The sequence below is a fragment of the Cygnus atratus genome, chromosome 1, assembly GCF_013377495.2.
Source record: "Cygnus atratus isolate AKBS03 ecotype Queensland, Australia chromosome 1, CAtr_DNAZoo_HiC_assembly, whole genome shotgun sequence".
NCBI lineage: Eukaryota > Metazoa > Chordata > Aves > Anseriformes > Anatidae > Cygnus > Cygnus atratus.
Window position 1 is genome coordinate 70,219,562 of NC_066362.1, and position 13,080 is coordinate 70,232,641.

At 34.6% G+C, this 13,080-nt stretch overlaps 1 protein-coding gene across 18 annotated transcripts in view; it reads right to left on the bottom strand.

The window, feature by feature from the left end:
- The window catches only part of CCDC91 (coiled-coil domain containing 91), a 163,445-nt gene that overhangs the window by 132,827 nt on the left and 17,538 nt on the right, over positions 1–13,080 (bottom strand). For 14 of the 18 annotated variants that reach the window (XM_035550913.2, XM_035550925.2, XM_035550922.2 and 11 more), the window contains 3 exons: positions 10,827–10,887; positions 3,424–3,466; positions 2,707–2,785 (listed from right to left, as the gene is read on the bottom strand). In XM_035550913.2, the coding sequence (XP_035406806.1) occupies positions 2,707–2,785; positions 3,424–3,453 (109 nt within the window). In that variant the 5' untranslated portion in view covers positions 3,454–3,466; positions 10,827–10,887. Of the gene's footprint in view, positions 1–2,706; positions 2,786–3,423; positions 3,467–6,572; positions 6,736–7,153; positions 7,390–7,688; positions 7,826–10,826; positions 10,888–13,080 lie in introns of those variants that run through there. The other 4 variants (XM_035550917.2, XM_035550919.2, XM_035550918.2 and 1 more) reach the window with 4 other exon arrangements.

A 13,080-nucleotide genomic window follows, 5' to 3' on the forward strand; every position in this document is an offset into this window, starting at 1 on the left:
TGGTCACTCAGTCAGTCTCTCCCTCCTTATTTCCTAGTTTAAAGGTTTTTTTTTTTGTTTAAAAAAAAAAAAAAAAGAGAAGTATGTTGAGAGATGCACTTTGCATTACTTGGGTAAATTCTGTCTCTTCCAAGACGTCATCAATCCTCAGAAATGGCCCCATAGTCATAGAAACCAAAACTATGTTGGCCAGCACTGGCTGCACAACCAGTTGTTAACCTACAGTCATTGACTGTAAACAGAATGCAAGTGACAGAGTCCTTTCTATAATTCCCTCTGTTATAAAGTTAATCTTAAGCAATTTTTAATTGCTGTTGTTGTTACAAAAGAAACATTGTCATCACTGATGTGTAACTGAAACAAATGGCAACAGAATGAACTGTTTCTGTGTATGAATATTTATTCAAATTAAAAATATTGAATAAAGATAAATTACCCAATCTGAAGCAATAATTTTCTGACCAACTTGGAATGGCTTATTTTTAAATCAATACCACTTCCAGATAAATGATTTAAAACTGTCTTGGTGCCCACTGTGTGCTGGGAAAACCCTATTCTGTTGTTTCAGTACGAAGTTTTAGCACAAATGATTTGGTATACTGAAATATATAAACCAAAATTAAAAATGGTAATAAAAAGCCATGCTACTTTACAGTGTTTCTGGTAGCATAAGAATGTTTATTCTAGGATGAATATACACAAAATAGTCAAGTGCACTTGATTAACACTTGTCTAACACAAAATAGTCAAGTGCACTTATGATAGAGATAAAAGTCTTCCATTTACTCAACGGTTTTCACAAAAAACTACAACCTCCTGCAGCTGATCCTGTAAAGTTACACAGATTGGAGAACTGCAGAATAATCTACAGAAGATGCGTAGAAAGGTTTTTAGGAACTAGCTAAGAACTATAGGCACAATTTCCATTTACATTTAGTAACTGGAATTAAGTGAGTGAGTGTTCCATTGAAAATGTCTTACAACTTCGTTCTTCTCATATGACTAAACATGATTTGAAATATCAGAGATAGGCCAGTCTCTCTTTTTAAGTCTATGGCTAGGGAAACTACGAAACGAGTCAGGAACAGCCTCATCTAATCATCCCATGTAGCTACCAGAAGAAAATTATACTCTGGTAAACTGAAGGAAGCACACCAACTATGGAAGAGAGGCAAAAGTATGAGAGAGTGTTTCAACATTAAAATATTTATTATTTCCCTGCTGTTCCAGGGACTCAGCCATATACATTTACAATTCTACATAAGACAATTATAATAGAATAACACTTAGAAATTATTATAGTACAATATATATAGTTTATATATCATTATATAATATATGAATGTATGATATATTGTTCTAATATTACATCATACATATCATAAGATACAATATATATTTGCATATCGCATCGCATTGATATATATGATTATATAACATACATTTATGATATTTATGATGGAATTTTTTTTTTCCTGAAGGTCTTTATTTACCTTTTCCTGCTACACCAGTACTCTCACTGTTTTCCCCAAGGATTGCTTAGATGTCCAGCCTCTATGATGAGTAAGCTCAGAAGTAAGTTTGCGTGATTCAAGCTATCTTTTACTCTCATTTACCTTTAGCAACCCATCATACCACTAATGAGTATATACCAAGTGCAAATCAGTATTAAATTATATCATTATGAATCTAGTTAATAACTGATGATAGTTTAAATATACATATCTAACTTATTCTATAGGAGTTTTTCTTTATTTAAAACTTTGTGGAAATTGTTAGTGTAAACTAATATTAAAGCAAGTTAATTTCCTACCTTTTTATCTTCCACCCTGAAGACATCTCACTAGTGAAAATTTTGAGATTTAAAATGAATACATTTCACAAAATCATAGAAGACTCAAGTTGGAACAGAAAAAATATTTTAACTTCTAACTACTAGACAAAGTACTATGTTGTGTCTTTGCAAAGGAAAGATTCCCTATGTTTTTCAAATAGAGGAATAGCATTCTTTCCTAAATTTGGAAAGCCTTTAGATTTCAGTGTGATCTGCAGAAAAAAAAAAAAGAAGTTTCATACATATTTATTTTCCCTTCCCTCAGAACTTCACACAGTAGAACTTTAAGTTTTAAAGAAGCTTTGGTTCACATATTAGTGTTAACAAACAAGGAATAAAAATTTCAACCATATCAGACACTTCAGAATACAGTCTGCTTTGCAAATTAAGACTAAACAATTTTTAATTAGAACATCATCTAATAATTCACCTGTACGTTGGTACAAACAGGGTTTTTCTTTTAGAGAAGCCAAGTTAGGTTTTACAACGGTAAAGTAGTTTAGTTTATAACATTCTATGTCTCTTTACATTAAAAAACCTTCCAACAGACTTTCCATGCTCAAAATTCAGAACATCCTTTGAGCAGTTCCATTTCTTCTTCTTCTTCCCTAATTGTCTTAAGGGCCTATCAGCCTTTGAACTGGATAAACTGTACTTATCTTTCTCACTTGTATTTCTTAAAGTGCATTTTTGAGAAGTACAGCTTCCCAAAATAATTACTCTGGAACATTCTTACGCCTAGCTTTCACTGCTGTCCACAATTTTATCGTGTTTATATCCCCTTCTGGGTACTAGTATTTACAATGAATACAGGACAGTAATACCTTACTAAGAACTTCGTTAGAGATTTTTTTTTTCTTTTAAATCAATACCTGTAGGAAATGCTGCCCAAGAAATAGCAGGAGATGTAGTCTGCTTTTCACCGTTTCCATACTCATAGCTCTCTGCTGCCTACAAACAGGGAAAAAGTGTTATTTTCTTACAAAATGCTATATACTCTTATTTAAAAAAAAAAAATACATTTATCTACTAAAATTTTCAGGCATATTTTCCTAGTGTAAAGCAGAACAAGAACTTAAGTTTCTAAGCTATTTAACTACACTGAGCATGCATCTTATTACTTATCAGAACACTACAGAGAATTGAGTCAAATATAAACCATCTATAAAGCACATACAAGAAAGGCCTCAGTTAGAAAGGGAGAAAAGCTGTCAACTAGATAATTGAATATCAGAGAAATGAAACAAATGTAGAAGCACAATAGACCAGATGTTTGATGTGCATAGAAAGACATGTTTATTAGTGAACAAATATCAGTTACATTTAAGAACTGAAATCTAGTTTAAAAAGATTTATACTTGAGAATATAACATTTACAATTAAAGTTTTTTAATGAATTTATCATCCCCTATTTCTGTTCTACACAAGAATAAAATATTACTGAAGTATGCAACTATTTAATTCAATTTGACATTTTCATTAGGTTATAATTAACAGAAGCCCAGGCGTAACACATTTCTTAAAAAGAATACTGCCAAAGCTGTTTGTGTAAATAGTTAAATATCAAAATTGTCATCAAAATAACATACCTCGAATCCTCCAAAATCATCATCATCCATCTTTCAAATGGTACTAGAAAATAGTAAAAAAAAAAAAAAAAAAACTGATTTAAAAACAAAAGCAAATATCCTGTTTACTTATAAAATAACAATAAAAATATTGTAAAACAAAAGTTACAGTATTAATTTTAAAGCACAGAGTCAGGTAGAATAAGTTATAGCAGTCAAATCCTAAAAACCATCAGCATGAAGTAATACAGCATTCTGCACTATAGGAAATTGGGTACATTGCACTGATCAGTTTCATAAGAGAAACATGTTGATTTTATATCAACTAGGAATCTAAAGAAATGAATGACTCGTATATTGTACCTCAATTAAATGACAGATGAGTAAAGATCTTCACTTAGATACAATTGCTTCCTAGCTCATCTACGTACTCTTCCTAAAATCACCACCTTCTCATTTAGAAAGAAGATTCCATCTTTCATTAATTCTATCATGGAGATAAGTAATTATAACAAGTTGCCTGAAATCTTTCAAATTCACAAGTTCAACAAAAGATCAAATGACCTAAAGCGGAATATTTTCACTCAGAATACAAGGGCTAGAACTTCAAGATCCTTTTTAAGAAGCATCTTTTTATTGATCAAGATAAGTAACAAAACTTTGTATTTTTGAGATGGAATTTGAAAATCTTCAAGGGAAAAGATAAGCACTGCCAACCAATATTGTTGAAGATCTTTCAAGATAAGAATGTAGCAAATGCTTTTCAAGATAGAAAAATAGGAAGAGTTACTTTAAAAGTTATGTCTACTGCTCTCAAGCTTTGCAGTCGAGACCCCAGTACCTCAATAAATGGTACTGAAACCAACAGATAATCTAATTCATCTGGATAATAATAATAATAAAAAAAAAAGCAGGATTTCTGACCATCAGATTCCAAATGAAGAATTTTCTTCACTAGTAATGAGCGTGAGCCAATTTAATGGAATCAAAATCTACATTGTACTTTGTAGTTCTGTACTCATGTTAACAAAGGTTGTTTATTTTATTTTATTTTATTTTTATTCTAAGCTGCTTTACCAAATCAGTACTGTGATTAAATTCAAAAATGTTTCCTGCTTTTCCCATTTTTTTTCTTAGCTGTCTGGCAGCATCAGCACAAACTGCAGTTTAGAAAAAGCCTGTGGTGAATTTCTGGAAATTTTTCTGTTACCACAGAGGTCCTTCCCTATGTTTCATGGAGGGGCTGATTTAGATTTTACAAACTGATCGGCATTTTTGAGTTTTAGCCCTGAATTCTGTGGCATTTTGATATATTTATAGTTAAACTGCCATTCCTTTTGCAAAAATGCAGAGTAACTCAGCTAATGAAAGTAACTCAAGATATTATAAACTTCCATGAAAAGCCATGTATAAGTATAAGCTCTTAATAAAAAATCATAATATATGAATGAAGGACAATCCAAAGAAAATTTTTATAAAGTGTCAAAACATATACAAATTTAATTTATTTCAGTTAAAATAGATTATGATCTGGAGAAACGTAACACTGTGAAAACACACTCAAACAGAAGAATTCAAAAGGTTTTATATCTCCAAATTAGTGTCAAAAGTGGACACTTACAGTTTATATCCACTGTTGAGAAACATTACTACAAAAATATCAATTCAAACATACATCTTTCAAATTTTAACAAATTTATTTTCAAGTTCTTATTGATGAATTTATTAAATCAACACTTAAAATGTGAGTAGATAGATCTGGTTAAATTAAAATAGAATATGGTCCAATATTCATTTCTGGTTATAAGAAATACTAGTCTTTTTAAGGACTGCAAAGGTCTTTGTTTGGTTTTGACGGAGAAGGTGGTTGGGTAGCTAGGCAATCACCAAAGATACGAAGTTTAACAAGAGCCAGTGCTGGATCCTGCACCTGGGATGGGGCAGCCCTGGATTGTATGTACAAACTGTGGGATGAGAGACTGGAGAGCAGCTCAGCAGAAAGGGACCTGGGGGTTTTGGTCAATGGAAAGTTGAATATGAGTGAGTGTGCCCTGTCAGCTAAAAGAGACAACCATATCCTGGGGTGCATCAAGCACAGCATTGCTAACCCATCGAGGGAAGCGACTGTCCCACTCTGCTCTGCACTGGTGTGGCCTCACCTTGAGTACCGTGTGCAGTCTTGGGCACCACAATATATGTACATACAACTATTAGAGGGTGCCCAAAGGAGGGCTACAAAGATGGTGAAGGGTCTAGAGGGCAAGTCACTTTGATTGTTCAGCCTGGAGGAGAGGAGACTGAGGGGAGACCTCATGTTGGCCCACAGCTCACGAGGGGAAGCAGAAGGACAGGCATAGATCTCTTCTCTCTAGTGACCAGTGACAGGACGTGAGGGAACGGCATGAATCTACGTCAAAGAGGTTCAGGTTGGATATTAAGAAAAGATTCTTAACTGAGAGGATGGTCAGGCACTGGAACAGGCTCCCCAAGGAAGTGACATCAAACCTGTCAAGAGTTTGAGAAGCATTTGGACAATGCTCCATATGATAATATCAGACATATGGTCTGATATTTGGGTGGTTCTGTGTGGAGCCAGGAGTTGGACTCAATGATCCTTTTGGGTCCCTTCCCACTTAGGATATTCTGATTCTCTGATTTTTCTAGAGCTATCACTGGGAGATACTGTCTTTCCAAAAATGCTACCTCTTGCATAAAAGTGTGCTTTCTGAAAGAAGTAGGAAACAGGACCATTCCAATACTTTAAGAACCACACTGAAAAAAATTAATCAAGCCAACTTTTAGGAGTCTTTCAACCTTGAAAGTACATGTTCGTTTAGCTCTAAAAATATTTGAATAATTCATTGCAAGCTTAGCTGATAACAATGCTCAAAGTATCCCCAAATATACGATTTCTCAATGCTACTCCCTATTCTTGTGATGGAAACACAATGCTGGTATTAATAAGCTGCATAACTAGCCTAAGGCTTGACAGTGAACTGCAACACCTTTAGTAGAAGCATTTTTTAAATCAGGCTATTTTAAGATGGGATATCAAACTTTTCCTTTCTCACAGACTAAGAACATTATTTGCAGCATCAAAATAGGAAAGAATACATTAAGTACTGACAATCTAAAGAAGTACTTAAAAAAAACAACCCACACACTCTTACCATGACTAAATGTGGCCTCTTAAAGTATGTCTGATACTGGAATTAAGTAACTGTGAAATTGGGCAACAAGAAATCAACCTCAAAATTACAGATTCATAGAAATTACGGTTGGAAAAAGCACAGTAGGTAACATAGCCCAGGCCATTTCCAAAACATTTCAGTTCTCCAGTCATGTCCTACAAAGCTTGAGAAGCTCCCCAGAGTCACACTCCTGTGAAAAGAAAAAAACTTCCCATGGATTACGAAAATGTAAGCCACTTCATTTTCAGTAAAGATTAGATTTTATGACCAGGTTTGTAATCACCAAATCATACAATATTCAAAATATACAAAACTAGACCAGAAGGGACCTCAGCAAGTTATCTCATCCAAGCTCCTGCTCAAAGTAGAGCCAACACTGATCAGGTTGCTCAGGGCTTCATTCTCTACGACTGACAGATAACAAAGCATGATTAATGTATTCAAATACAGACAGATATGTATATCTGAGATGCTTGCAAGCTTTCCTATACAAAATGCAGCCACCCAAGCTTGACCATCAGCTTAACATATGTCACAAGAACTTTGTGAAATGCACTTACCTAACACACAGACCAAAGTCATGTTTTTATACACAGGAAGATGAGTGGTCTTTCACAAAGAATAACAGAAAAAAGACTATCTTCCCCTCTCCTGCTGTTAGGAGAAGGACTGTTGTAATCCCACCAGAAATCTCAGTTTTCTTCATATCCAGAAGTGGTAGAGACACCAAACATTGAACAAAAAGATTCTTCATTCACTTAAAAGTTTACCTTTGATCAGTAAGAATTCAAATTAATCAAGTCCTGATTTATTACCTGATAAATCAAATACGTTTGCTTCAGTAACAGACACCGCTAATTTTGCCAGGTACCTTCACCTGGACACAACTACCTAGTCAGTAACTTTGAGTAAGTAGTTATCTTACTTGCAGAATTTTGTACATTTTAAAGAAACAACTTACAGAGCATACTGCTGTTTGTTTTGTCAGAACAGTATGCGTGGAGCTGGCTGAGGGTGGGGCTGCAGCATTTTTACTTCTGGCAAATACAGCTGGTGGTTAACCCCTACCTATGACAACATATCAGTTTTACTTGCCTGTTTTTGCTTACTAAATGACTCATTCAATGTGCTCAATCTAGGACAGGCTTATTAGCTGTTTCTTCACCGGACATAACATAGACCGCATTATTTGAAGAACAAATCTTTGGCCGAAACTGCAGGCTCCAAAAAGCCTATCCAAGATATGTACGAGAAGCAAAAAAAATAGTCATTTAGAAAGCATATATACTACATATATACATTTATAAAGCATACATATAGAAAGCATCACAGATGCTGTGACAAAGAGCAGAACAGATGATAAACTTCTTATTGAAAAATTTCAAACCAGCTCACGTTAACTTCTCACAGCTCTTCTGCAAAAACTCCAAACACCCATGGGCAATTTTAAAATGAGAACAACCTCTTTTTCTGCTCTTCTCCTGATCTATACCATTAGAACTCCACAATAAGCATATGGTATCTTAACAACTTAGAGTAGCTACTAAGTCATGTGTTAGAAATTTCTGATTAAAGAATATACGTATCCCCAAAGGGCACACATCTCCAAAAAGACCAGAATATGAATGTTTGGAAACTGGAAATTAAAGTAACTTTAGACTATCTGGAAAGGCTTTTGTTTGTTTTAAGAAAATTTTAATTTCTTACTTCACTCCTGCTTGAGATCTCAGCGCTGAAAGCAATTTGTTTAATAACACTCAGATCATAATCACAGAAAAGTATTTCATTTACTATGGACAGGAACACAGTATGAAGAACAATATAAACATTACCAAAGACCACTGTCAAAACAAACTAAACAAGTGCTACTAGCAGAATTGGCGGGGTGGGGGGTTGTTCTGAGGGGTTTGCTCATTCCTTGTTTTAAGGCCAAATTCCTCTGGTATCTCTGTCAGGTATCAATTCCTACAAATCACAGGTTTAACAAGGTACTGAAATATAGGTGATTTTTCACTTTTTTCTTCAAAAAGAATGAAACTACATGATGCAATAATGCTCAATTCTTTAAATCGCTGAAGAGTTCAATCCTTTTAGTGTTTTATTTTTGTAATTTCCAATTCTGTAATTTGCCTCATAGCAGTATGTTGTTTGTAATGAAAAGCTTCTGCAGATTTACTGTATAGCTGGCTATACAGTAAAATTGAATGGAAAAAATTCCTACAAAGATAGCATGATCCATGTGGTTAACATTCACTTAGTTGTTTGTTATTTATTCAATAAAGAGTTCACAGTAACATTACAGAAAAATAATTCAGTATTGCTTGTTTTAAACAGGAAAGCACATTACAGCTCCTACATTCTGCATTAAAATTTCAGTATTTATCATCTGTTTCTAAGAAGCAAAGTATACACTTAACCAGAGGCAAACATCAACAACACCATGAGGACCTAAGACCAGAGTAATATTTATGACCATTTTTCAATTTGAAAACTTTGACTGTATTAGTAGTTGCAATAAATGTGATCTTTAAGAAAAAAGATGTTGGAATTAAAAAAAAATTTACACAAGACTTCCATGAGAAATTCAATGTTTATTCCTAAAGCATGACTAATAAATTAGTAATTGTTTCAGAGATACTCAAAACTCTTCTACTATTAAGAAATATGCTATCTCGAGTTGAGTACTCATTACTTTGAATAAGCTACAAGTATTTAATGAGGTATCTAAGCCTTCTGGCTGGAATCAAAGGTAAACACTAGGATGATATTTTAAGAAGAAATACAAGCTTTTTGTCTCTTCAGATAATGAAATGTCCCCCCCAAAAAAATGGAAATTCAATTAAATTTTCTACTTTTGGAAAGGTAGGGGGGTTTATGCTTCTCAGTTCAATTTTTTTTTCCCCTCCCAAGTCTGGTAGCACTTTTAATCACAATAAAAGGCAAACAGCTTTAAAATTTCCAGAAAAAGAAAGCTAAAGACTTTGGAAAGTATAATTTAATATTACTCAAATTAATGAGCTGCTGCCAAAAGCAAATTAATAGAAAAACGTGTGTCCTATATAAGTACAACACAACAGGAGATCACAGATGCAAGGCTTAATTTAATGCTACATGAGAAAAAGAAAGCTTACTTTCTTTTCCTTATGGTTGAGCATCTAAATCTCTGTAGGCCTACAGACGTGTATCTGTACATGCCAGTTCTCAAAGAATGTTTAGAAGGGACTGTTGTTGACTGAATGTGTTACATCAAAGATGATAGGCTGAGGCTGAAACCAGAGTATTTTGCTCTTTTAATCAAAAGAACTGCCCTTTTATCCTTCAATCAGATGGACAATACCATTCCATACAAAAATGTTCAAGGGCTGTATGTACTACCTTCACCATGAGATCGTGAAAAATAGATATAAACAAAATGCCAATGTGTATTTAGTCATACAATGGGATGTAAGAAATATCCACCACCATGAATCAGTTTGCACTTCATCAATGAAAGGCACAATAATACAGCAATTGGTGCCTGGATTTGATTATACAGTGTATCCTGTCCTTTAACTGATCCCTGCTACATTCAAGGGGGCTCAGCGGAAGAACACAACACAGAACAGGTCACAGGAACTTACTCCCAGTAACTGAGGTTCGTTGCAATCCCAGCACTGGCTTAAAACTTTTTTTTTTTTTTTAATAAAAAGATAATGAAGTAAGAAATCAGATGCAAAGCCACCTATTTTACAGTAGTAGTTGCTTATATTACAACTGATTCAATTGAAATCTATGTAGCTGTTAAGAAAATATGACAGCCTGTGTAAGACTCTTTTCCACAGCCCAAATGAAGTACAGTTGAATATATTCAAGGAATCATGGAAAAATTTAGTTTGGGAGGCCTCAGGAGGACACAACCACACCCAAAAGCACATCTACATTAAGCATTACATCATGTTCTTTAAGGCCATATATACAGTCAAGTTTAGAATACCTGCAAGGAGTCTAGTCAAACAAAGTGATTATAGTCAAGCACTAGATGAGACAAACAGAATTTTCTTTTCCTGTTCATCTATTCATTTATCCCAAAGTGTCTTTAGAAGTTTTCAAGACTTAGAACTGAGAACAGCACATTAGGAAACGTTACAAAAGTCAAACACTGATTTGCACAAAATAAGATATGTAAAATAAAAGTAAATAGCTCAATTTTTTCAATCCATTCCCAGAGTGAATTTAAGATTCATAAAAACTTACAAAAAAACTTCACCCTAAGTTCTTTTCTCGGGAGTCAGCTCCGATCTGAAATGTCCAGATCCTGTAAGAAGCAAATAAGATTCTACGTCATATATATTTCACATCTAACTTCATAACTATTTTTGAAATAATAGTGTTTCCATGTAATACAGTGCTGTATGTAATAAAACAGTGGATGCAAAAGCTGCAGCAATTATACCAGTTTATTGTAATAAGAACAACTTATGCCATCTACAAGACTTCTATAACTGCCTTTCCCAATCTTAAGAAACACTTTTAGAAGAAAATAAACCACAGTATAAGATTAAACACCAATACATACACCTTTTATAAGTATAGTAAATCTTCAAAAATTTTTCAAAGATTATATACAATTATAAACAAAAGTTCTTTCCTTGCCTATAGTCCTTAATAAGGAAATTAAAATAAAGATATTATTCACAAACCATACTCTCATCTGAAAGGTACTGAACAATATGAGCAAAAAATCTCTAATACCTATTATTTATGGAATTTAAGATAATCTGCTGAATCAATGTAACTTTTTTTTTTTTTTTAAAGAACTTGTGGGTCCTCATCTTCAGCATACAGCTTGCTTTGTTTTAAACAATGCTTAAAGCAAGAAAAAAAGGCAACAAAGTGCAAATTCCAAGTCCATTTAATTACCCTAGATTGACACGGATTCACAAAAAAGAAGAAAGTAATAGCTCCATTTTCACACAAAAGAAGAAGCTCTGATAGCTCCCTACAGAGAAGGTAGGGACTGTTTTTTCAATTTCACCTAAGACAGGAAGAAAAACATGACAGTCTTGTATGGAAAGTCTACTCAAGAACTGGCAATTGCTCAAACATAACCTAGAAGAAACTAACATCAGAAAACTAGTAAAATATTCTATGAAAGGTGATCTCTGAAAAGCTATTAAGAAATTTATTTGTAAAAGGTACGGTACACTAAAGTAATTTATAATGGTATTATGTGAGGGACAAAGAACAAAAGGAGATAGACTGCAGAAAACTCAGCAGAAAGGGACCTGGGGGTGCCAGCTGACAGCAGGCTCAGCACAAGGCAGCAGTGTGCCCTGGCAGCCAAGAGGGCACACTGCATTTTGGGGTGTATTAAACACAGCATGGCCAGCCAAAAGAGGTGAGTCTCCCACTATACTTAGCATTGGTGCATCTTCATCTTGAATATTGTGTGTAGTTCTGGACTTCACGATATAAAACGGATGTTAAGGTCCTTGAAAGTGTCTAGAGGAAGGCAACAAAGCTGGTACGAGGGCTGGCAGGCATGTCCTGTGAGGAGAGGCTGAGGACACGTGGGTTTCCTTGTCTGGAGAAAAGGAGCCGAGAGGTGACCTCACTGCTCTCTGCAGCTCTCTGAGGAGGGGAGTGCAGAGGGAGGTGCCGGTCTCTGCTCCCTGGTCACCAGTGACAGGATGCGAGGGAACGACACAAAGCTGTGACAGGGAACGTTTTCAGACTGGACATTAGGAAAAAATTTCTCTGTTAGGTGACCAAACACTGGAACAGGCTTTCTAGAGAGACTGTCAATGCCCCATGCCTGTCAGTGTTCAAGAGGCATTAGGATAATGCTCTTAGTGACGTTTTTTTTTTTTTTTTTCTGTTTTTTTTTTTTTTTTTTTTTTTTTTTTTTTTTTTTTTTTTTTTTTTTGCCCTGAAGCGGTCATGTAGTTGGACTTGATCTTTGAAGATCCCTTCCATCTGAACTGTTCTAGTTTCTAAATTCTAAAACAGACTGGAAAGAACAAAATTAGTAGCAGGGGGGAAAAAAAAGTGCAATATTAGATAGAAAGTGCACAATTTTCATTTGTTGCTCCTCAACTCATGTATACATATGTAAAATTACCACTAATTGGTGTGCATTTATGCATAGGAAAGAATTAATAAAAATCAGAACGGAAGTGTTTTCACCTAGATCAATAAAAAGGCGTCAACCCCAGGCCAACGTCTAAAATACTACTCTGCTTGTGATTCTGAAATAATTGTTGAGTTTTACTTCAGAGTATTTCCTGAGGTAGAAATCTACCACATGCACGGACCATTTTTGTCTCTATACCAGACCACAGGGGCATTCCATGTGTAACCATAAGTACTCAGGACAGCATCATCCAGAAAAGACTGCAAGTACCACAGTGGCACTTTTAGCATATATTTCAAATTAGAAGGCTGAATAGAGAAGATCTGTATAGTCTGTTTTCCAAGTGTTCTGGTCACTGAGATCTATGGTCATGAA